Below are 23,222 nucleotides of genomic sequence, written 5' to 3'. Positions count from 1 at the left end.
GAGTCGTCCTGGTCCCTGCTCCACCCCCTCTGCTGATCTGGGGAGGGCAGTAGACTACCACATGCCTCCTCCCATACATGTGGAGTCACCAGCCGCTTCTTTTCACCTGACAGTGAGGAGTTTCACCAGGGGGACATAGCATGTGGGAGGATCATGCTATTCCCCCCAGTCCCCGAACAGGCGCCCGACCGACCAGAGGAGGCGCTAGTGCAGCAACCAGGACACATAACGACATCCGGCTTCCCACCTACAGCCACGGCCAATTGTGTCTGTAAGGACGCCCGACCAAGCCAGAGGTAACATGGGGATTCAAACCCCCGATCCCCGTGTTGGTAGGCAATGCAACAGACCGCCGTGCTACCCTGACGCCCCTGTATAGTTGCACATTTGTTTCAACCTCATGGTCACAACAGGCCTCTGCTGTCTGCAGTGAACAATTTATGCCCTGAGACAATCACAATCAGTGAAATCTATGAAAATAGGTAATACTATATTATAGGTAATACTATAGGTAATACTATGTTATAGGTAATACTAGGTAATACTATGTTATGGGTATTCTATGTTATAGGTAATACTATGTTATAGGTAATACAAGGTAATACAATGTTATAGGTAATACTATAGGTAATACTAGGTAATACTATGTTATAGGTATGTTATGTTATAGGTAATACTATGTTATAGGTAATACTAGGTAATACTATGTTATGGGTATGCTATGTTATAGGTAACACTAGGTAATACAATGTTATAGGTAATACTATAGGTAATACTAGGTAATACTAGGTAATACTATGTTATAGGTAATACTATATTATAGGTACGCTATGTTATAGGTATGCTATGTTATAGGTAATACTATGTTATAGGTAATACTAGGTAATACTATGTTATGGGTATGCTATGTTATAGGTAATACTATGTTATAAGTAATACTAGGTAACACTATGTTATAGGTAATACTATATTGTAGGTATGCTATGTTATGCTTGCTCCATTCCTGGTTGAAACAAACCCCCAACATTCAAAGTTATCAGCACAGGCCAACTGTCGCCTGGAAGAAAAACATTAGTCTTGAAAGAGAACGGGGAGATCCGTGAGTTTGACAGCAGAGAGAAGGTGATGCAGAGTAGTGTGTGTGTGTGTGTGTGTGCTTGTACTGTATTTGTGTGTTTTGTGAATATAACAACCATAGCACTCATTGGAGTATGAGACTATTTAAAAGGGATCCATCCATCCATTATCCAAACCGCTTATCCTGCTCTCAGGGTCACGGGGTTTGCCGGAGCCTATCCCAGCAGTCACTGGGCGGCAGGCCGGGAGACACCCTGGACAGGCCGCCAGTCCACCACAGGGCCGACACACACACACACACACCTAGGGACAATTTAGTACAGTGAATCACCTGACCTACATGTCTTTGGATTGTGGGAGGAAACCGGAGCTCCCAGAGGAAACCCACACAGACATGGGGAGAACACGCAAACTCCACACAGAGGACGACCCGGGACGACCCACCAAGGTTGGACTACCCCGGGGCTTGAACCCAGGACCTCCTTGCTGAGAGGCAGCCGCGCTAACCGCTGTGCCACCGTGCCACTATTTAAAAAGGATGAGTGTTTTTAATAGGATAAAAAGACTGGCACAGACCAGACACCTTTATATGTGTGGCAGATGACAACAGGAGAGGAAGAGAGAAAGGTTGGAGAAGACAAAGAAATTCACACTTTATCTGCTGTTTATCTTTTGTGAAACCAAATTTGGACGGGACATCTCAGTTAAATGTCCACTTTCAGCAAAACATACCTCTGTTTTCACCAATATTACCAGCTGGCTTCAACAGCTCCCTGAGCATTATTCATCTTATTGGTAGAAAATGGGTTAGAGAACAGTTAGGTTAACCAGTATACAGTATCAATGTGCGCTCTTGTCACTGGTCATTTCCGGCTTACTTTTCATGTGAATCAGCTGATCGGCAGAGCACATTAGTTCTCATCTCAAATTTTGCTCCTTTATAGATTCAGCTGGCAATGAGCAAATCTGCAATGAGTAAGGCCACTGCCAATCTGATGTGGTCAAACGAGAGGCGTTAATGAACACAGTGACTCAGGGGGCGAGGGAAGAAAGAGGGAAAGACAGAGTGCAATGGTGAGAATGCTCACTTGGTTTTCGCCTGGGAGGCGAGGCATGGAAGCGGCCCTCCCGTGGCCTTCCATTGGTGGAAAGTGTTCGGTATCCGAATAACCGTCCCGCCCCATCTCTCTCATCTCTACCGTCTGCAAAAACAGAGCAGGAGAGCAGGAGACGCTGTGACTGGCTGCCATGGAAACTGATATTTTATTTATTTATTTATGGGGGGGGGGGGTTAGGGGTGAAAGTAAAGAACTGAATACCGCAGGCCACTGGGCCTTAAAGGAAAAGTATGGGATTTTTGAAGTCTATCCCTGTCTTATATTCACCGCTCATGTGGTACATGGGCTGGTTTCATTTTCAGACATGCATAGTTTTCTTCATACTGGAGATGCAGCTCCAGCTTGCCATCTTCATTTCAGTGCAACTGATGGAGCACAAACCCACAATCCTTGTGAGAGCGAAGAAAAAAAAAACACACTCCATAGTTCAGCCAAAGCTAACATGATGCCAAAGCAGTCTATCTCAGAGAATTTGAGGGATCATTTAAAACATTTGCAGTCATTTTATGGTCAGTTATGGTTGTTTTCTACAGTGCTTCTTACTGAAACACAGCCTAAAAGTTCTGACTAGCGAGTGTCACTCAGGCATGGACCAGCAAAGCAAACACTAAGAGGACATTTAGCACACAAAAAAAATCCACATCTTTTCTTTTAAATGACCACTTGAATTCATGACAATAGATAGCTATAGCATCATGTTGGCTTTGATTGGACCATGGAACTCGTTTCTTTTTTCTTTCTTTTTTTTGCACCACAGGAGGTTTGTCGATTTTTCAGCCATTAACTGCAATAAACTCTTGTTGGCAAGCTGGAGCTGTGTGTCCAGTATGAATAAATGGATGGATGATGGTGAAAATGAAAGCTACCTGTGTACAACACGGGCAGTGAGGAAAGATGGGGACATGCTTTAGAAATTCCGAATGATTCCTTTCGAGAGCGTTTGGTAAGTGTGCATGGAAAGGGGCTTTGTGCCCGTCTCTTAACTTTTCTCTGTCGCTACTTTCATCGAGAATGATGAATGAAGTTGTGACTTTGGTTCTTGAGGGGATAACACATGGGTTTTAGGAATGGAGCTGAAGTTTTTATCTGGGACCTGCTGAGGTTTTTAGATAAGATATGGGCCCCGTGTGAAGGCACTTAGAGGCAGTTCCTGGGGGACGGCCCTTTGGCTTGGTTTGAAGAGAAAAGAAAAATCCATAACAGTGCCAACCAAAAAATAAAGATAAGAGAGATAGTATAGGAGGAGGATGACTCGAGTCCAAATAATGAAGGAGCAGAAGAAACAGGCAGAGTTAGCACTGCGCTTCTCTGCCAATGACACGTTTATGAGGGGGCCGAGGACAAAAGGGGAATACTTCCAGCTGTTATCTCTATGCTAATGGTTAGCCCGATGCATATTTTTAACAGCGACATGTCCTTCTCAAAGCCATAAGTAAAAAGAAAAAAAATTTGTTTCATTCTGTAAAGTCATCAAGAGGTAAATTGTGGAGCAAATCAAAAGGCAAGTCATGGAAGACACACAAAAAAAAACAATACCCAAACTGAACTGTTTGGCTGCCACACAGCCATTCTCATAATAACACCAATACTGCCCCCCCCCCCGTTTTTCTTCCCAATTGTACTTGGACAATTACCCCACTCTTCCAAGCTGTCCTGGTCTCTGCTCCACCCCCTCTGCCGATCCGGGGAGGGCTGCAGACTACCACATACCTCCTCCATACATGTGGCGTCACCAGCCGCTTCTTTTCACCTGACAGTGAGGAGTTTCACCAGGGGGACGTAGCGCGTGGGAGGATCACGCTATTCCCCCCAGTTCCCCCTCCTCCCTGAACAGGCGCCCCAACTGACCAGAGGAGGCGCTAGTGCAGCGACCAGGACACATACCCACATCCGGCTTCCTGCCTGCAGATACGGCCAATTGTGTCTGTAGGGATGCCCGACCAAGCCGGAGGTAACACAGGGATTCGAACCGGCGATTCCCGTGTTGGCAGGCAACGGCATAGACCGCCATGCCACCCGGACACCTGATTTTATACTCTATTGATCAAAAAGACTTGCTATTCTCTTTTGCTCACCCACTATCGACAAGGAGGTCAGAGTACAGCGTCAGCTATGGAGCAGTGCCCTTGGAGCTGGTAATTATTCAATGGCTTGCTCAAGGAAGCGTCCCCATACATCTTGATGACATTAGAAGTTCAGGAAGAATGTCTTTCAAAGTTAAAAAAAATATGAATTGGACTATCCTGGGCCATAGGGATACAAATACATCGATTCTAAATTGGATGGTTTTCCCCTTTCATGTAGAAACAGAGTCGGTCTGGAATATAGACGCCTTAAGAGAAAGCAAGTCGATGCAATTCTCAATGTGCTCTGGTCTACAATCAGCGAGCGTCTCCCTTACTTCAGCTTCAGCCATTTTGGAGGGAAACACAAATCTGATCACAGACAAGTCCTTATGGCCACCTAATTCATGTTGACACAAAGGGTATATGAATAAAGTGGACCGTGTTTCCATGGCGGCGGAATCTGTGCTTACATCATGACCACAGTTCCCCTCACCATGCAAATGTTGTCAGTAGTACTTTGGGTTTTCACTGACATACAATAACATGAAAGTAAACCAGCATTTCATGTTAAATGGATCAAATGTGTGTGTTTATGTGCGAAGCATATGATGAGGTTGTACGTTAACTGTGTTTGTATAGAGGGTGTGTGTTTGGGTATGCAGTGTTTGTCCTTAATCTCCATCCTCATCCTTATCAATGAATAATCACCATCACATGTGTGTGTTTATCAGCACACCCGGGAAACACCCGCTGTGAGTTTCTTTTATTTTCCCCCTTTTCACCCGAATTGTATCTGGCCACTTACCCCACTCTTTCGAGCAGTCCCGGTCACTGCTCCACCTCCTCTGCTGATCTTGGGAGGGCTGCAGACTCCCACATGCCTCCTCCGATACATGTGGAGTCATCAGCCGCTTCATTTCACCTGACAGTGAGGAGCTTCACCAGGGGGACGTAGTGTGTGGGAGGATCACGTTATTCCCCCCAGTTCCCCCTCCCCCCGAACAGGCATCCCAGCTGACCACGGGAGGCGCTAGTGCAGCGACCAGGACACATACCCACATCCAGCTTCCCACCCACAGACACGGCCAATTGTGTCTATAGGGACGCCCGACCAAGCCGGAGGTAACACAGGGATTTGAACCGGCGATCCCCATGTTGGTAGATAACGGAATAGACCACTATGCCACCCGGACGCTCGCTGTTAGTTTTAGATAGGATTTTCTTTTTCTATTGCCAGGCCTCGTGTATACTGTGTTTGTTCAGGCAGGACTGTATGTTCACATTGTTTTAGAGGATTTAGTGTGTGTGCATGCACTTGCTACCTGTGAGTTAGTCATGCTGCCCAGGCTGTCCACAGGGTGTCCCTCTGGGCTCCAGCTGCCAACCTTCTGGGACATCTCCTGAGCCCGCGCTGTCACCCATGATTGGCTCTCCGGGACCCCCCCCTCCACTGGCCTGTGATACACACACCGTCACACACAAATATGCCCTTCACTTGTCAACCTTACACACACAAACAAACCTCTCTACCCCGGACTCCCTGCAGCTTGCTGTAGGAAAAACGTGCTAAACCATGAGCCCATCACAGACTGTCAGTCCACAACACACATTCACTCCATGCAAACACAAACGTGCACATGCACACACACACACACACAGTAGAGGGCTCTGTGTCTCCTTCACCTCTCCTGCCCTCATTTTGTGGACCGATCGGAGGTGCCCGATATCCATCCACCCTCTGGCTCTCTGCCATGAGAGGAGAAGGAAGAAAGGAAGGAAGAAAGAAAGAAAGAAAGGTCCTACTCACAGGCTGTTGATGGGTTCTGTTGTCTGGGGCAAAGGGAGGGTGTTGTTGAGTCCCGGACCCCCGTCCTGGGTGGGGGAAGGTGGCTCCACGCGCTGAAACAGTAATGGCGTTCGATTCTGTGTGAGATATACAACATGGCCGGCGCCAGCTATCAGGCAGACTAACAGGGAAATGGGGAGGAAAGAGGGGAAAGCAGGAAACAAGGCATGGAGGAAGGGAACGGCAGAAGCAAAGGTGTCAGCAAACTGGATGCATAAGTTAAGGGAAGGAAGGAAGTAAGGGAAGGGAAAAGTAGAAAGATGTGTGTGGGCGCACATGTATGCATGTGTGTGTATGTGGAGGCGTGTCCTCCAGAGGTACTGATGCCCCGGCAGCCAGATTGAGAAGGAGGCTGACGGTCCCAGAGAAGTTTGTTTTAAGACATGGAGCTCCTGCTCGCTGTGATGCTGTCAGTGGAGGATGGACTGTCATGCCGATGTGATCGCCAGGTTTCAGGTTGCTATTGAACCACAGGAAATAACCATCTGGGTGCTAATAAAGAATCACATTAGGGAGTTTTTTTTCTGAGGTGGGTCACAGGAAGATAAACCCGATCAAAAATAAATAATTGGTGCGAATGTTAAGTGTGCCACTTGCAGATGTGGCTCTTTATACTGAACATTAATATAAAACCAGCAGTGGCTGGTTATTCCATGCAGGCCTGAGGGCAGATATTCTGATAAATATGATGGGTAGCAGAACAGTTTAGAGCAGACAAAGGCTAGCATGTGAGAGAATTTAACAAGGCAGAACAAAATGCTATCTAATGGGCAGCAAAAACAACACATGTCCGATTCATAGAGCCTTTCAAATGATGGTGCATTTTCATGATGCTTTAGAAATTATATTAATCAATTTAAAACAAAATAAAAATATAATTTGGTTGAGGAAAGAGGTGCAGCAAAGTAAAAATAAATAAATAAATAAATAAATAAACACACACACGCAAACAAACCCAAACTGGTGCAGGGACTGATAAAAAGAGCAGCATTAAAGAAGAGAGCCATTGGTCAAAAAGGGGGGTGGCCATCATGGCAGATGAGCAGTGAGGCATCCTGTGGAGGGGAATATACAGTAGGTGACATGCATGATTGGACAAGTCAAATAAGAGATATCGGGAAATCATTTGCATACTACTGCTACCGTATTGTCTTCCGCATACAGTGAAACAATTCTGTCATTACACATCCACTTAGCAAGCTGCCAGTGACACCTAACCACCATCTTTTTTATTTTTGGGTGAAAAGGTTTCCCAGTGGAAGTATCAACTTTTTCCTTTTCTTTCTTTTTTTTTGAGGACCCCCCCCTTTCTTCCCAATTTTATCCGGCCAATTACCCCACTCTTCCGAGCCGTCCCAGTCTCTGCTCCACCCCCTCTGCTGATCTGGGGAGGGCTGCAGACTACCACATGCCTACAGCCATACATGTGGAGTCACCAGCTGCTTCTTTTCCCCTGACAGTGAGGAGTTTCACCAGGGGGACGTAGCGCGCGGGAGGATCATGCTAGTCCCCCCAGTTCCCCCTCCCCCCTGAACAGGCGCCCCAATCGACCAGAGGAGGCGCTGGTGCAGTGACCAAGATGCATACCTACATCCGGCTTCCCTCCCACAGACACGGCCAATTGTGTCTGTAGGGATGCCCGACCAAGCCGTAGGTAACACGGGGATTCAAACCGGCGATTCCCGTGTTGGCAGGCAACGGAATAGACTGCCACGCCACCCGGAAGCCCACGGTATCAACATTGTTAACTTGTCTCTCTTGACTATGCTAAGTTGACATCTTACTGAAATGAAAGCTTGTTCAAGGCATTCTTCCGTTCTTTCCTCCCGTGTGCCTCATGCCTCCACTGCGACCTCTACTGGGATTCATGCAACGCCAACATGGAAAGCACATTTACCACGAAGCCCTCTGACATTATCATCCCAACGCGTTGCATTCTGATCTAGATACATGATGGAATAGCAAGACATGCCAATCTTCTTTCAATACGGAGAGTTGCTAATATTTTTTGGTGGTCCACTCCTCTTCTCCTGTCCCCTTTAAAGTTGGTGGCAACCTGGTGTGAGGATGTGGGTTGTGGGTGGACGGGGTGTGTCTGCTTGTGTGTGTGTGTGGGGGGGGGGGTAGAGGTCATACATATATATGTTTGTGTTTAGCAGGGTGAGACATCGAAAACAACAGAACGAAAGTGGGGAAGGTCAAGTCAGCAATGGTCCGAAGGGGGAGGAGCAGTTGACCCCTGGATGTTCAGCAGGCTGTGAAGGAGGGTACGAGAGGGGGACGAAGCAGAAGGCAGAGGCTGTTGAGGGCATTGGTGGTGCAGAAAAAAGGTGGAAGGAAGTCGGCTGTGGATGTTTTAGTGACGTCATCGTCATCTTTGAGCCATGATGCTGTGAAATGCGGTGACTGCCGAGTTTGCCATCACATCCTCGGGGTAAGGCACCAGCAGCACAGATGAAGCGGTTTATGTGTGCTTGGATGAATGCAGCAGGACCATCAAAGGTCAGTTCTACAACGCCAACATTTAACCTTATAATAAACTACAACTGAGCGTCAACGACTATACGTAAACAATGATGATATTAAGTTATCATCACCAGTGGGTCCATTTTCACGTCGTCCTGTAAACTGAATTTATACCTTTCAGAAAGCTTTTTCTCATTGAAAGGCTTCATTAGTTTTCGTCAATTTTAAGATAAACAGCTATTTTTAAATTCATTTTCTTTTCGAGTTATTAAAAGAAAGAAGAATGAAAGCCACTTTATTTTGGCATTTGTACAGGTTACAGTGAGTGTGTTGTCTGCATGTAACCATCCTAATGTATAGGAGCAGTGGGCAGCTGCAGCACCCGGGGACCAACTCCAGTTCTTCTTTCCACTGCCTTGTTCAGGGGCACAGGCAAGAGTATTAACCCTAACATGCATGTCTTTTTGATGGTGGGAGAAAACCGGAGCACCCGGAGGAAACCCACACAGACACGGGGAGAACATGCAAACTCCACACAAAAAGGACCTGGACGGCCTGGGGTTTGAACCCAGGACCTTCTTGCTGTGAGGCAACAGTACTCACCACTGGGCCACCGGGCTGCCCATATTAGCAATCCTAACAGATTTAGTGTTCACTAGTAAAACCCGCAACATGGAGTTGTGACTACTAGCTGATAAAATATGTTAAAGCTAACTGAAGAATGTTGAATCCCAATGATGAAACAATGTTGAAGCATGGGGGAGGTTCTGGTGCGAGCAGTGAAGTCAGTGCAAAAGGCCTGAAGCAGAGGAGAAAGGTGGGGGCAGAAGGAGAAGAGAGGAGCGGGGGGAGGAGTGGTATCTGATAGTTTGTGTGTAGGGTGTTTCAACACTGAGCACTAAGTTATTTTTTTTAGGAACAAACAAACAAACAAAACAATCAATATCAATTCATCAACACGATGCTTTTTACTTTGACTTCCTCTATTATATGAAATGTGTTCACTTGTTCTGTGCCAGTGTGCTCTGCTCTGGCATTGTACCACTGATAAGAGGAAAAATTAGAAGAAAAAACCCCTTAAAAGATGGATTCATAAGAATGTTTTCATATAACAATGGAACGAGTGCTTGCTACATGACCGCAGAGAGCTGAATCAGTTCGTTTAGAGGGAGTAACATTTCTTCACTCATCTAAGCGACTTCCTCAGCCTCAGGTGACTGGAGGTATCCCCAGCCTTCTAAACAGCAAAGTCAACCTTCTAACCTGAATTACTGAGCATGCATCAAGACATTCTTTCTCTATTGAACTTCTAACTTTTTTTTCTTTCAAGAAATGACTTTGACAAACTGTAATGTAAATTCTAAATATGGTGAGAAGTAACAAATTTTATCCAGCAGATGGCAGTGCTGTTCTTGTTATGTGACCATGTCTTGCTGCTGGAAGACAGAGACCCTCAGGAAATGAATATTAAGACCCTTATGAGCCAGAAGAAAACACAACAACAACAAGAACAAAAACTGTGCCTGAAGAATAAATTGGTCAGTAGTATACTGCAGCTTGTAGCTTAGCTTAAAAAATGGGGCAAGGAAAACTGAAGGTAGGTCAAACTGGGTGCAGCCCATTTGTCACAGCCCTTGTTTATGTAAAAGGCACTGGAGGACGAATAGCTGATTTTAATGTGCGTCAGCCTGCCTTTAAGTATCTTTCAGCAGTGAGAGGGCGGTAGAGGGGGTTGTTCTTTTAAGAAGAGCTGTACCTGCTCATCGCGGAGCGCCTGTGAGCGCTTGATCTTGCTCTGCCGGTAGTACTCCATGATCATCATGGCAGCATAGATTTTCCCCACTGTCAGGTCTGTGGCTGCTGAGAGAATGACAAGTTACCCTGCAAGATTAGACCCTTAGGTATGGACCCTGAGCGAAAGGGATGGGAGAGAGGGCACAAGGAGTGCACACACACAGAGAAAACACACTCATATTCACTCACACACACAGACACGAACACAGGCCAAAAGTCTTTTCACAAACAGACAGCTTTTAAGTTATTTCTTACATTTTCCTTTCTTTGTTACTTAATCTTCGCTTCTTTGTATGTATAAATGAAGGTTCTCCTGATTTCTGTAAGTACAAGATGTTTTCAGAGCAACATCTGACATGAGATTCATGTTAGAGTCAGGGTTAGAGTTAGGGTTAGAGCTAGGGTTAGAGTTAGAGTCAGGGATAGAGTTAGGGTTAGAGTCAGGGTTAGAGTTAGGGTTAGAGTCAGGGTTAGAGTCAGGGTTAGAGTTAGGGTTAGAGTCAGGGATAGAGTCAAGGTTAGAGTCAGGGTTAGAGTTAGGGTTAGAGCTAGGGTTAGAGTTAGGGTTAGAGTCAGGGATAGAGTTAGGGTTAGAGTTAGGGTTAGAGTCAAGGTTAGAGTTAGAGTCAGGGTTAGAGTCAGGGTTAGAGTTAGGGTTAGAGTCAGGGATAGAGTCAGGGTTAGAGTTAGGGTTAGAGTCAAGGTTAGAGTCAGGGTTAGAGTTAGGGTTAGAGTCAGGGTTAGAGTCGGGGTTAGAGTCAGGGTTAGAGTTAAGGATAGAGTCTGGGATAGAGTCGGGGTTAGAGTCAGGGTTAGAGTTAGAGTTAGGTTTAGAGTTAGGATTAGAGTCTGGGTTAGAGTTAGGATTAGAGTTAGAGTTAGGTTTAGAGTTAGGATTAGAGTCTGGGTTAGAGTTAAGATTAGAGTCAGGGTTAGAGTTAGGGTTAGAGTTAGAGTCAGGGTTAGAGATAGAGTTAGGTTTAGAGTTAGGATTAGAGTCTGGGTTAGAGTTAGGATTAGAGTCAGGGTTAGAGTTAGGGTTAGAGTTAGAGTCAGGGTTAGAGTTAGGATTAGAGTCTGGGTTAGAGTTAGGATTAGAGTCAGGGTTAGAGTTAGGTTTAGAGTCAGGGTTAGAGTTAGAGTTAGGTTTAGAGTTAGGGTTAGAGTCAGGGTTAGAGTTAGGGTTAGCCCAAATTCAACATATCAGATGTTGACGTGAGAACATTTCTCACTTGCAGAAATCAGGATTAACATCTATGCATGTACAGTCAGTCAGTCTGTCTGTCTGTATGTATCTTTCTATCCACTGATAAAAATCTATTGATTTAGTCATTTCAATTTAACGTGTAGTTGAATTCAAATGACTAAATAAGATAAATGAGAACTAAATAAGATATAGCTCTACATCCTGATAGGTGCCGAAAATAGTGATAAAAGCCCGAAATGACTTCTTAAAACCTGTCTGGCATTCCGATGCTGAACGGATACAGTTGGAAAAATATCACGAACTTTATAGCTACCTTTTTGTTAGTGTAAGACTATGAAAATCTGTCAAAAGGTCGTTTATGGTCTAAAGTCAGGTTTGAAGAATTATGTTCACAAGGCTTGAGCTATATTACTGCAAATGTGTGAACTACACCTGTACACCACTCACCAGCATGCTAAATGCACATCATTTACATTTTCCATTCAAATATGATACAATAGCCCATGAACAAATCATAATCTATTTAGTGCAAATCCAAACGTGTAGTGAAAGGACAAATAGCAATCTGGCGAGTGACAACAGAGGATGTAGTTTAGATGCTGCTTGTTTTTGAATCTCATGCTTTCTGCTGTCCACACCGTATTATGCAACCAGTGCTTTGGCACCAGTGCATCGGTTGTGGGTGTCGTTTACACAAAGGTAAACTATGTATTGGAAAAAAATCCTAAAAAGCACAGCCAGCCATCCAGTCTACAGTGCTGATTGGCCCTGGAGTGAAAAGACGTCTATAGATAGTTGGTCTATAGTGAGGCACCCTCTGATATCAGGCACAGAAGTTATGGAGAGGTGTGGGGAGTGTGAGAGTGTATGTGAGACTCAGAGTACGAAGGCCTGGAGGTGTAGGAGAGCGGGTACTCAAGCCCGGTTGAGTGCTTGGTTGGTGTCTAAGATTGGAGGGTAACGTAAAGTGCTTTGTAAGGGTTTTGCATGTTCAGGTTACTGTGCCGGCCGTATCAGAGAATGCAGCAGTGAAAAAGACTGGCTGGAAGAAGCGGTCCTCTGGTGGCGTGAAGAGACACAATGTTGGGGCACCGGGAGGGGTGGTCATATTGAAGCCACCGCCGTGTGCCCGGTCCCACACTCGCTGCAACTTACACTTATGCGGGGTAACCAGTAGGTCCAGAGTCTTTTGCGAAAGATTGGGCCAGATCGCCATCATCTCTTTTCTCAGCTCTGCATCCATCTGGTGCTTATCTACGCCACCTAGCCATATGCAACGGACACGCGCACACACATACATACGGATAAACACGCAGCGACACACACATAGATGTACGGACACAGACACATATGGATGTGTGCACATGTAAATTAACACACACATACATTCCCACACAAAAACAGGTATACACAGAAAATGCACACATGCAGATTGAGAGTGGGTTGTCAAACACAAACCATTCAGGCATTCAGATTTATACAAGGTGTAAAAATTGACATACAAACACAAAAACAAACACACACACACAAAAAAAGGAAGGGTTTAGTAAATAGTTATCTACAATGAATATAACCTGCTGATTCCAGAATAAGACACAGAACTCAGCTACGGATGACTAATAACAGCACTGAATACTTTTTTTATTTATGGCTAGTTTTAAGTGACAAGTAGAGGTCAAATTCCACAATATGCATCCAAATCCCCAGCGAGCACAAGCCATTCCATTTTCATACGGAACTAGGAAAACTCCTTCTCTAACGGTAAGGACCCCTTTTTAGCAAAGAAACACAAACTAGCCACAGAAATGTACAAATACACACTACACACTGGATCTACAGGCATAGAAAGTACTGTACTTAAGATACAGTAGGAGAGGCGTCAGGGAGGACCGAGGTATCTGGGTTCACAGGACACAACTAGCAGCTAGTGTTGCACTACAGGGAAACAAGAAAGAGAGGAGAGCGGTGAAAGACAGGTCAAAAGAGGTAAGAGGGGCTCCAAACCTTCCGTACCCTTGGCGATCTTGATGTCCAGCGCCGTGCGGATCAGGGCCATGAGGGTGGAGTTGAAGTGGACTGTATTGTCATCAGCGACAGGCAGGTCCATCCGGAGGAGTCTCTGCGAGAGAGCCAATCAGGGAAGACAGTGAGAGAGCAGGAAGTAAAAAGGCACGGTAGGTGTTTGGAACCTCCAGGAGACAAAAGGGGCAAGGGTATGGTGTTTGAGAGGGAAAGGGGGAGGAGGACTGGGTTGAAGGGTGGGGCTGGGGTTAAGGAGTTGGAAGGAGCTCTGTTGCATCTGTCGTGGGTTTGTCTAAGTTTTAGTCAGCACAGCTGGTGTCTGGGATTCTGCTGCTCCCATTCTTGCTTTTCAGTGCTGGAGATAATGATGAGATCAAATGTGTTTTTGATATTCCACTGTAAGCACAGAAATAACCTGTGAGTGCCAAGGCCATCAATAAGAACTCATAAAAAGCTTTTGTAATCACTATAGTTAATTCACACACACCCCAGCCCAAGTACAACTCTTTTTTTTTACTTATCAAAGTGGTGTTTTTCCTTATCAAATAATGTCTTGATGGCCAAAAGATCTCACAGGTTTGTAAGCATCAAAATGCCAACATTTCATTAAACAGAAGGATAACAGACTGGGGCAAATACTACCTAACATTTTCCAGAGCTCCCCCTAGTGGTTTGGAGGTTCACGGTAAACTGCAATAACAAAGACCAGGTGATAAACCAAAAACCAAAACCAACTGGAAGGACTGGAGAAAGGAAAGGGAACTGGTTTTTGTTTATTGGTTTGATCTTTTTCAGGTCTTGTTGGTTTTATAGAAACGGATGGAACACAACCACTCACGGACAACAAAGTGACATAAGTGTGAGGAGACAGAGGACACTGACAACCCAGACATGCAGCGTTTCATGCTAACCCCACGCACCTGAACTAAACCCTTCCACCCTACTACTACCCAGTACTTCTTTATTCGTCTCCTGTGACCCATTCTTGCACATCACATCCCCATGCGGCATGCGGTGCACACGCAATATGCCTCACAGGACAAGCAGCTGCGCAGCCGTACACAGAAAGCATCCTCTGTTGGCGACGTAAAAATGAGTTTGTGAGTTATTTTCAAGTGACTGCTACGATAGGGAATAGGAAAGTTGATTTGTAGACGATGGGGCCGGGCTGAAACGATAGAGCGAGAAGCTCTATCTCCAATTATCTGATGTCAAATGTGTGAGACATGGTCACAAGCTTAGAAAGTTAATAGATGAGAGAGAGCAGCATTCTGTGGAAAGAAAAAAGAGGAGCAAGCAAAAAAGGTGGCCATGATGGAAGCCCTGTTTATATGGTGAGATAAAATTTTTTGTTTTTTTTGGCTACTTCAGTCCAAAGGGAGTTGTAAATGTTCGAAAAGTATGGAGCAAAACTGAAATCTTGCTGTCATGGAACAACGTAGTAAGAGTAGAAAGGGAGAACTTAATGACATCAAGACACATTCAAAGTAAAGAGAAGGAAGGATCGCAATAGGGAGAGAAATCAATAGGCGATGAGCTTGAGCGATATTGACCGTAAACAGAAAAAAAGAGCACTAAAAGAAATGGGAATATATGAAGATCTACCACCACACATAGCTGATCAGGTTTATAAGACAGCGGCTCCGCCAAAAGCGTCTACTGTCTGTCTAGGACAGAGAAGGTCAAAGGTCAGTAACAGTGGAGCTGGGGAGGGGTCATTGTTCTGTGGGCTTGTTTATAGGTTTGGGTTCAAAGGTCAAGGGTAAAGGGTTCAAATGTCTCCCACTGATGGGGAGTTATGAAAGGTGTGAGGGGGAGTCAGTAGCTATGGTGGAGGGAAGGAGAATGATTTGTTAATGAATCTGAATTATTGTAAAAGCAGGTAAGTGCTTATGTTTTACTTTGGGAAGGAGCCTCATAGGAATACAGGAGGGTTTTGGGGGGGGGGGCAAAGGGGTGGAGAAGGTAGAAGAACAGAAAAAGAGGACTGGGTTGAAGGGTTACCGAAACAATCTGGGGATGCAACAGGACTCAAAAGACGACACTGTGGAAAAAGTGTGAGCGATCAGAGTGACAGCAGAGAAAAGAAAGACAGGATGGCTGAGAAATAAATAAATGAATCTAGGAGGCGTACCTGGGCCAAATGTATCAGCAAGAGTTTGGATTAACCCACTGAAGAAAAAGGGTTAGGATTAACCCTAACACACTGACTTGGCACTTTAGGAGATGCCCTCACATAGTAACACACAGTAAGCCCCACTCATCTGGTAATCCAAAACCAGTCATTAAGAATTATTTACAAATTCTTCTTGACCCAGGTCTTCTGAGGAGGGAGATGCAATTCAGGGACAGCAATCACTAGCAATGGAAAGATCTCCTGTGCCAACAGGCTGCTTTGCTGGCTGCCCCCTGAGGCTCACAGCGATCTGCCAATGATTGGCATGAGGGTATTAGAAATAGCCACAGGGTAATGATGAGAGGCGTTATAAGAGCTGAGGTGAACCACATTATTGCTCCTCAATAATGTGTGGCGATGAGGGTAAATTTGTTGGTATCAACTCGTGTGTCCTAGTCACAGTGAAAAATAAATGTCTGAGTACTGTGTTTACGTGTGTGTGTGTGTGTGTATGGGGGGGTAGTAATAGAAAAGACAAGAAGGGGGATGGCAGAGAAAATGTGTGTGTGTGTTGGGGCAGGTCAGGCATGCAGAGGGCAGGTAGCAGTGTATGTAGGGAGGAGGACAGTATGCAGTGATGAGGGGGGCTGGAAACAGAGTAGAACTGCATTGACAAAAGAACCAAAGGACAAGGAGGAGGAGATTGGACTTGCAGATAGATAGATAGACAGGCTGCTTGGGGACGAGAGCTGCTACATGAATGAAGGGAGCTGCTTTTATGTTGCAACCAAAGGCTCTGTAAGGAAAAGCACACATCACTAATACAGAGGCCCTTCTGCTCTCTCCCATGGAAAAATAGACCTCAAAGTTGGTACATGGAGCAGTGAGACCTGATCCTTTGTGTGTGCATGTGTGTGCGTTTGCATGTGTGTGCGTTTGCATGTGTGTGTCCCGTCCACAGAAAGGAGCGACTTGGAGGACATAAGTCTTGTGGACCTTCCAAGCCTTGCTGCACACGCATGCTTATGTGTTTTTGTGTGTGCCAGAGCATGTGAGTCTGTTTGGCAGTGATGATATGTGAATTGCTGTGCTTTGCTTTATCTGGGGAGCTAAACAATTACACATTTTCATACATTAAAGTGGTGACTTTAATGTATTTACGTAAAACATTGCACGAGTACTATGTGGAATTCCACAAATATTACCAAAATGTAATCACACAGCGTCGTTTTATCATTTATAAGTCACACATTTCACAGCTATGTCATAATTTTTACTTTTTTTTTTTTTAACGATTGCTAAAAGTTTTGTCCAGTGTGCAAAATCTTGAAAAGGGGGTTCATGTCGACATTTTGTGTCTGGATTGTGGGGGTGCTTAAATGTTCGAGTGAGCACGTCTGCAGGGTACGCGGCGCAAATGAGCTGGAAAGGTCCCTCCGTTCGCCCCCTCCTGTGGAGACATAGGCCTGCCAACCCTTCACCCCTGGCCATCCCACCCGGCCCCTTTTGCCTCCACTGCCCCATTCCACGCCACCAGACACAACAACACCAACTGGCCCCACCTCTCGCCGCCCAACACTCTCCACGAAAAAGAGAGAAAACGGAAAAGAGAGGAGAACCAGAGAAGCGACAACACTACGGGTACACCATATCGAATGCTGATACTCTCCCCTCTGCCCCTGGGGAACCCCTTAGACCCCCATGACACCTATGGGAGATGGGGTGGGGGCGAAGGAGAGGAGGTCCTTTCTGACCTTGTAGGCCACCCGTGCTGGACACCTCTTCCCAAGGCCTAGTGGAGGACACATGTGCCTCAGCATGTCATACATATCCCTGCAACTGATCCTGCCACTGCACCATCAGCCAGCGCCACCAACCCGCCAACATCAGCACAAAACAGAAGGAGAGAGAGAAAGACAGAGAGTAAGTTATAGGGAAAGACAGAGAGATGGAGAAGGAAGAGAGAGAAATACAGACTGAGAGACAGTGTGTGTGTGGATAGGTGGGTGGGTGTATCAACGTGGCAAAGAGAGAGACAGAGCGAGAGAGAGACAGAGAGAGCGAGAGAGAGACAGACAGAGGAGAAAGAGAAAAAGAGATAAGGAGTATGCATGTGACTGAGAGAGAGAGAGAGAGGGAGAGAGACACACAGAGGAGAGAGAGAGCGAGAGACAGACAGAGCAGAAAGAGAAAAAGAGAGATAAGGAGTATGTGTGTGACTGAGAGAGAGAGATACACACACACACACACACACACACACACAGAGAGAGAAAGGAGGAGAGAGGGGGTAGAGAGACACACACAGAGGAGAGAGAGAGCGAGAGACAGAGAGACAGACAGAGCAGAAAGATAAAAAGAGAGATAAGGAGTATGTGTGTGACTGAGAGAGACACACACAGAGGAGAGAGAGAGCGAGAGACAGACAGAGGAGAAAGAGAAAAAAGATAAGGAATATGTGTGTGATTGCGAGAGACACACACAGTGAAAGAAAGAGGGAGAGAGAGAAAGAGAGCGATAGAGAGAGGGAGAGAGAGAGAGAGAGAGAGAGAGAGAGGGGACAGAGAAAAAGACCAAAGCAAAATGAAAGAACAAAAGAGGAGAAAGGAGGTTCCTGGGCTGGTTTGGTGATAGACTGTGGCAGCGTTACTTCTCTCTCAACTATGCTGAGGAGTTTGTGTGGGGAATGTGTGAGACTACCTGCGATGTGAAGAAAAGAGAGATGGAAGGATATATGAGGAGCAAGAGGAAGGGGTTGAGAGAATTATTTCTTGTTTTATAATCAGAACACTGTTCTATGCAAGCAAGACAATAGTGTGTGTGTGTGTGTGTGTGTGTGTGTGTGTGTGTGTGTGTGTGTGTGTGTGTGTGTGTGTGTGCGTGTGTGTGTGTGTTTTTGCATGTTTGCATATTTGCATAGAAGAGCAGGGCAAAGCTTGAGAGCAGGCATCAAGCCGCTCCCGCTTGGGTGACGAGAAAGGAGAGGAAGGGGAGGGGGTGTCAATGCAGTTTCTGTCTTTCCCCCAACCCCCAAGAAAACCAAGAACAATGCAACGCTACAGTACAGGAGTAGCCTGCTCCACTATAGCCGTGGCTCCACAGCAAGCAAAGATCAAAATAAAATAAAACATAAAAAACAACAAACAATAACCAAAACCAGATAAATAAAATGAGGAAAAAAACGATAATGCCTTAAATTTTCAGTATGATCAAAGTCTTAAATATGGATTTTGTTTTCATTTCACTTGGTACAAATCACATGCTGCTCTGGGTGTCTGCATTGTCCTGGACATTCTCTCAGCAGGTCAGAATGCAAGTCAACAATGGTGGAAAAGAAGTCTTAAAATAGAAACGACCAAAACAATAAAGAAATAAAGAAATAAATCAGAAACAAAGCGACAATCATTCCATTCCTGGATGCTGCAGCTAGCAAGTGTGGTTGAGAGGTTTTGTTTGAAGGGAAGTCAAACCTTGCAGGCCACCCTATGGGGGCATTTCTTGCCTAAGCCGAGGGGCGGGTCGATAACTCGCAATAAACTGTACATGTCCTTATAATGAATGCGCCCGCTGAAAGAAGAATACAAGGGGGTTAGGAGACACACACACACACACACACACAAACAAGAAACTCCCACGTCCACACATATGCACAGAAAGAAGAGAGAACATAGGGAAGAAGAGCACAAAATTGACAAGTACACAATATGTGAATATACTCTACAACAGCTTTACTGCAGATAACAGATTCCTTATACACCTACACATGCAGACCCACCCACACACACACACACACACACACACACACATATATCAAATACTCTCTCTCTCACACACACACACACACACACACACACACACACACACACACACACACACACACACACATCTAACTGCATGCATCTGAACTGTGACTCTGGTCCTTTGCACTGCACCAAAATCTCCCTTATTTCTTGTCCTTATGGTTTGCACTACCCCCCTTCCCTTCCTCTCTCGGCCAACCCCTAATTGGAGTGTGCACAGTATAATTAAAGACTCACTAATTGAGAGGAAGAGCATACACATGATAAATGACTAACTGCTTAACAGCCACTTGTGACCAGGAGACCCACTCCCTCCTAAATGTGTGTCACGCCCGCCACGCTCACACCTGGGCCCTCCCAATCCGCTGCTTCCTGTGGGGGGCGCTGTAGTACGGAAGCAAATGCAAATTATAAATCCCCTGCTGTGGTAATCATGATCTTTCTCCAAAAAGCCATATTTCCTGTCATTTCCACAAGGGTAACACTTCTTATTCAGAATCATAAACAAACCAACAAGCAAACTTAAAGCTACAACCCTGAAGATGGTCACACAAATCAAAAAACTTCTTTGACACATTCTATCACTTGTGCTTTTAAGGTTGTTAATCCAAAAACCTAAATCACGAAGTCTTTCGTATTTACCCAATTTAACGGTTACTTTCTTGGGGAAAATGATACGGCCCAAACAATGTCTGGACCACAAGCAGCCAAATGCACAGCCATAAGGCAGGTAGAGGTGAGTCTGAGCAACGACTAAATGTGATTCTAAATCTATTCCCTCACTTTCTACTTCAGTTTCTACCTTGCGCATTCGGCAACTACAGCATAGCTAATATGTCCTGGGTGAGGGATTCCTCCATTCAGTTCTCTTCCTGATGTCTGCCCCTTCTTTTTCCTGTTAAGGTTTTCCCATGGAGTCTTTTCCCTTCTCATCCAAATCAAGGGTCCAAGGTCAGCAGAAGTTGTTTACTGTATGTCCACCTGTTTTCACCGTGGGTATGTAAAGTCCTCTGACACTTGGAGACTGGGACTCTGATGGAGGGCTAACTAAATAAACTTGACTTGTGGCTAACAAACAGCTATGTCAGACCAAGCTCATAGGAGATACGGAACGGATAAGGGACAACTTTTAGGGGGTTGTTCCTTAACCGATGTGAGGGTCTCAGAACAGGATGTTGTGTTGCTGTAAAGCCCCCTGAGGCAAATCTCTAATTTGTGATATTGGACTATACAAATAAAAGTGACTTGGCTGTCCGAGTGGCGTGGCTGTCTATTTCGTTGCCTACCAACATGGGGATCGGCGGTTCGAATCCCCATGTTACCTCCGGCTTGGTCAGGCGTCCCTACAGACACAATTGGCCGTGTCTGCAGGTGGGAAGCCGGATGTGGGTATGTGTCTTGGTTGCTGCACTAGCGCCTCCTCTGGATGGTCGGTTGGGGCGCCTGTTCAGGGGGGAGGGGGAACTGGGGGGAATAGCGTGATCCTCCCACGTGCTACGTCCCCCTGGTGAAACTCCTCACTGTCAGGTGAAAAGAAGCAGCTGGTGACTCCACATGTATGGGAGGAGACATGTGGTAGTCTGCAGCCCTCCCCGGATCAGCAGAGGGGGTGGAGCAGAGACCGGGACGGCTCGGAAGAGTGGGGTAATTGGCCAAGTACAATTGGGGAGAAAAAGGAGGAAAAAAATCCCAAAAAAAAGTGACTTGACTTGAGACTTCTATCAAGAGATACAACAAATCCACTACGAGAATACTCGGGTTCAACTGTGTGTTGTGTGTATGTGTGTGTGTGTGTGTGTGTGTGTGTGTGTGTGTGTGTATGTGTGGGGCGATGGAGACAGTACTAACAACACACTGGAGACACTTTAATTTTGGATGTCTGGGACTTAAAAAGTGATCAAGCAACACTGCAGTTACCACCGGCACCACAGGTGCCGCTCAGTACATCTTCAGGATTGTAGCTGTAAGGAGCCTTTTAAAGATGTAATCCTGCTGGATAATCTTTCTGAATTTTTTTAAATGATTTGTACAAATTTTAAAAAGGTATACACACTTCATTATGAAAAAAATTATAGTGTAAAATTTAAAAAAAATTCTCTCTCCTTTCTCTCAATTCCACTGTACTGTTTCCTCTTTCATTTTGTTTTTCTGTCCTTCTTTCCGTCCTTTCTCCCTCTTTTCCCTGCCTGGTGCAGTGTTTAGGTTTTCCCTGCCCAGTGCAGTGTTTAGGTTTTACCTCCCCTGCCCAGTGCAGTGTTTAGGTTTTCCCTGCCCTGCCCAGTGCGGCGTTTAGGTTTTACCCCCCCGGCCCAGTGCAGCGTTTAGGTTTTACCTCCCCAGCCCAGTGCAGTGTTTAGGTTTTCCCTGCCTGGTGCAGTGTTTAGGACAGAGTGGGGGTAACAGACAGGCGCTGGAATACAGATACCATGAAACTTAGCGTGTTTACACCAGACTTACACTGAGAGTCTACAGAATACGGCAGAGGGTTTTGGTTGGGGAGCGGTCGTTGCCACATTAAGTTTTTGGCAGTATGCAGATTCCAGAGAGGGTGACGGGGTTAGGAGGAGCGGGGCATAACTCTGAACCATTCACGGAAAAGGAGGGTAGGAGTTTTACGGGGTGAAAGGGACAATTGGGCAGCTGAGGAGGTCATAGTTCCACGGTGCTCCTCTGCAGCTGCCTGGGTGGAGTACTGAGCTGTTTATCCAGGATAAAAGACATTCTCTGACGCGGGTCGTTCGGATTTTCCTTCTTTCACTACAACATGACCTCTGGTGCTAACACCGTGCACAAGTCACAGCAGAGCACCAGTGAGGAGTTGGTGCTCTCTCACTCCGGCCTTCCTTTGTATAAACAAGCATGTTAAAGCAAGATAAAGAAACGTGTGTACACATATGTGTACATATGTGTGTGTGTGTTTGTGTGTGTGCACGCGTATGCATATAAGATTGTGAATGTGTGTGTTGTACTTGTATTTACTTGTCGAAAGAAATGTGAATGTGCATGTGAGTGTGTGCGCGCATGTGTGTAAATGCATCATTTGTGTGTGTGTATGCAACACCACTGACCAGGCAGCCGGGTCATACTCGGCCCATATCCTGACGTATTCATCCAGGTGGTGAGGACCCAGTATAGAGGAATCTCGTGTCAGGTACTCAAAGTTGTCCATAATGACAGCCACAAACAGGTTCAGCATCTACACACACACACACACACACACACACACACACACACACACACACACACACACACACACACACACAGAAATGGGAGAGACCAGAAACCAGAGATTTTTATAACAGCAATGAATTTCAGCTCTGAAAGTGTCTCATGCCCCTGAACATTTCACTTTGAATTAAAGCAAAGTAACATTTAAAAAAGTTGCTCACTTGAGTAAAAACAATGCATGCTGGGATTTTTTTTCTGGCTCATTTTAGGATTACGAACTCACCAGGAAGGAGCAGAAGAAGATGAATGAGACAAAATAGAGGTAGGCAAACTGGCTCCCACACTCGGCCTCTGTGTTCCCTGACAGGGGGTCGCACTCCTTACCCCCCAGACACGACAGCATGATCTCATGCCACGCCTCTCCTGTCGCACTCCTTACAAACGCACACACCGGCACATACGTCAGTCTGCATAGACTTCAATGGGTGGACTACCAGAAAGTTCTTTTAAAAAAAGTCTACAATGGGCATAACGGATAACATTCG

At 45.6% G+C, this 23,222-nt stretch overlaps 1 protein-coding gene across 1 annotated transcript in view; it reads right to left on the bottom strand.

Moving 5' to 3' along the window:
* The window catches only part of cacna1aa (calcium channel, voltage-dependent, P/Q type, alpha 1A subunit, a), a 153,311-nt gene that overhangs the window by 12,442 nt on the left and 117,647 nt on the right, over positions 1–23,222 (bottom strand). The window contains exons 34-41 of the mRNA XM_056288482.1: positions 22,961–23,111; positions 22,578–22,705; positions 19,180–19,276; positions 13,588–13,693; positions 10,330–10,433; positions 6,069–6,160; positions 5,584–5,716; positions 2,166–2,279 (exon numbers count right to left, since the gene is read on the bottom strand). Of these exons, the coding sequence (XP_056144457.1) occupies positions 2,166–2,279; positions 5,584–5,716; positions 6,069–6,160; positions 10,330–10,433; positions 13,588–13,693; positions 19,180–19,276; positions 22,578–22,705; positions 22,961–23,111 (925 nt within the window). The remainder of the gene's footprint in view (positions 1–2,165; positions 2,280–5,583; positions 5,717–6,068; positions 6,161–10,329; positions 10,434–13,587; positions 13,694–19,179; positions 19,277–22,577; positions 22,706–22,960; positions 23,112–23,222) is intronic.

Source organism: Lampris incognitus, chromosome 10 (genome assembly GCF_029633865.1).
Source record: "Lampris incognitus isolate fLamInc1 chromosome 10, fLamInc1.hap2, whole genome shotgun sequence".
Taxonomy (NCBI): domain Eukaryota; kingdom Metazoa; phylum Chordata; class Actinopteri; order Lampriformes; family Lampridae; genus Lampris; species Lampris incognitus.
The sequence above is the reverse complement of the archived record's forward strand: the minus strand, read 5'-3'. Positions and strand labels throughout refer to the sequence as shown.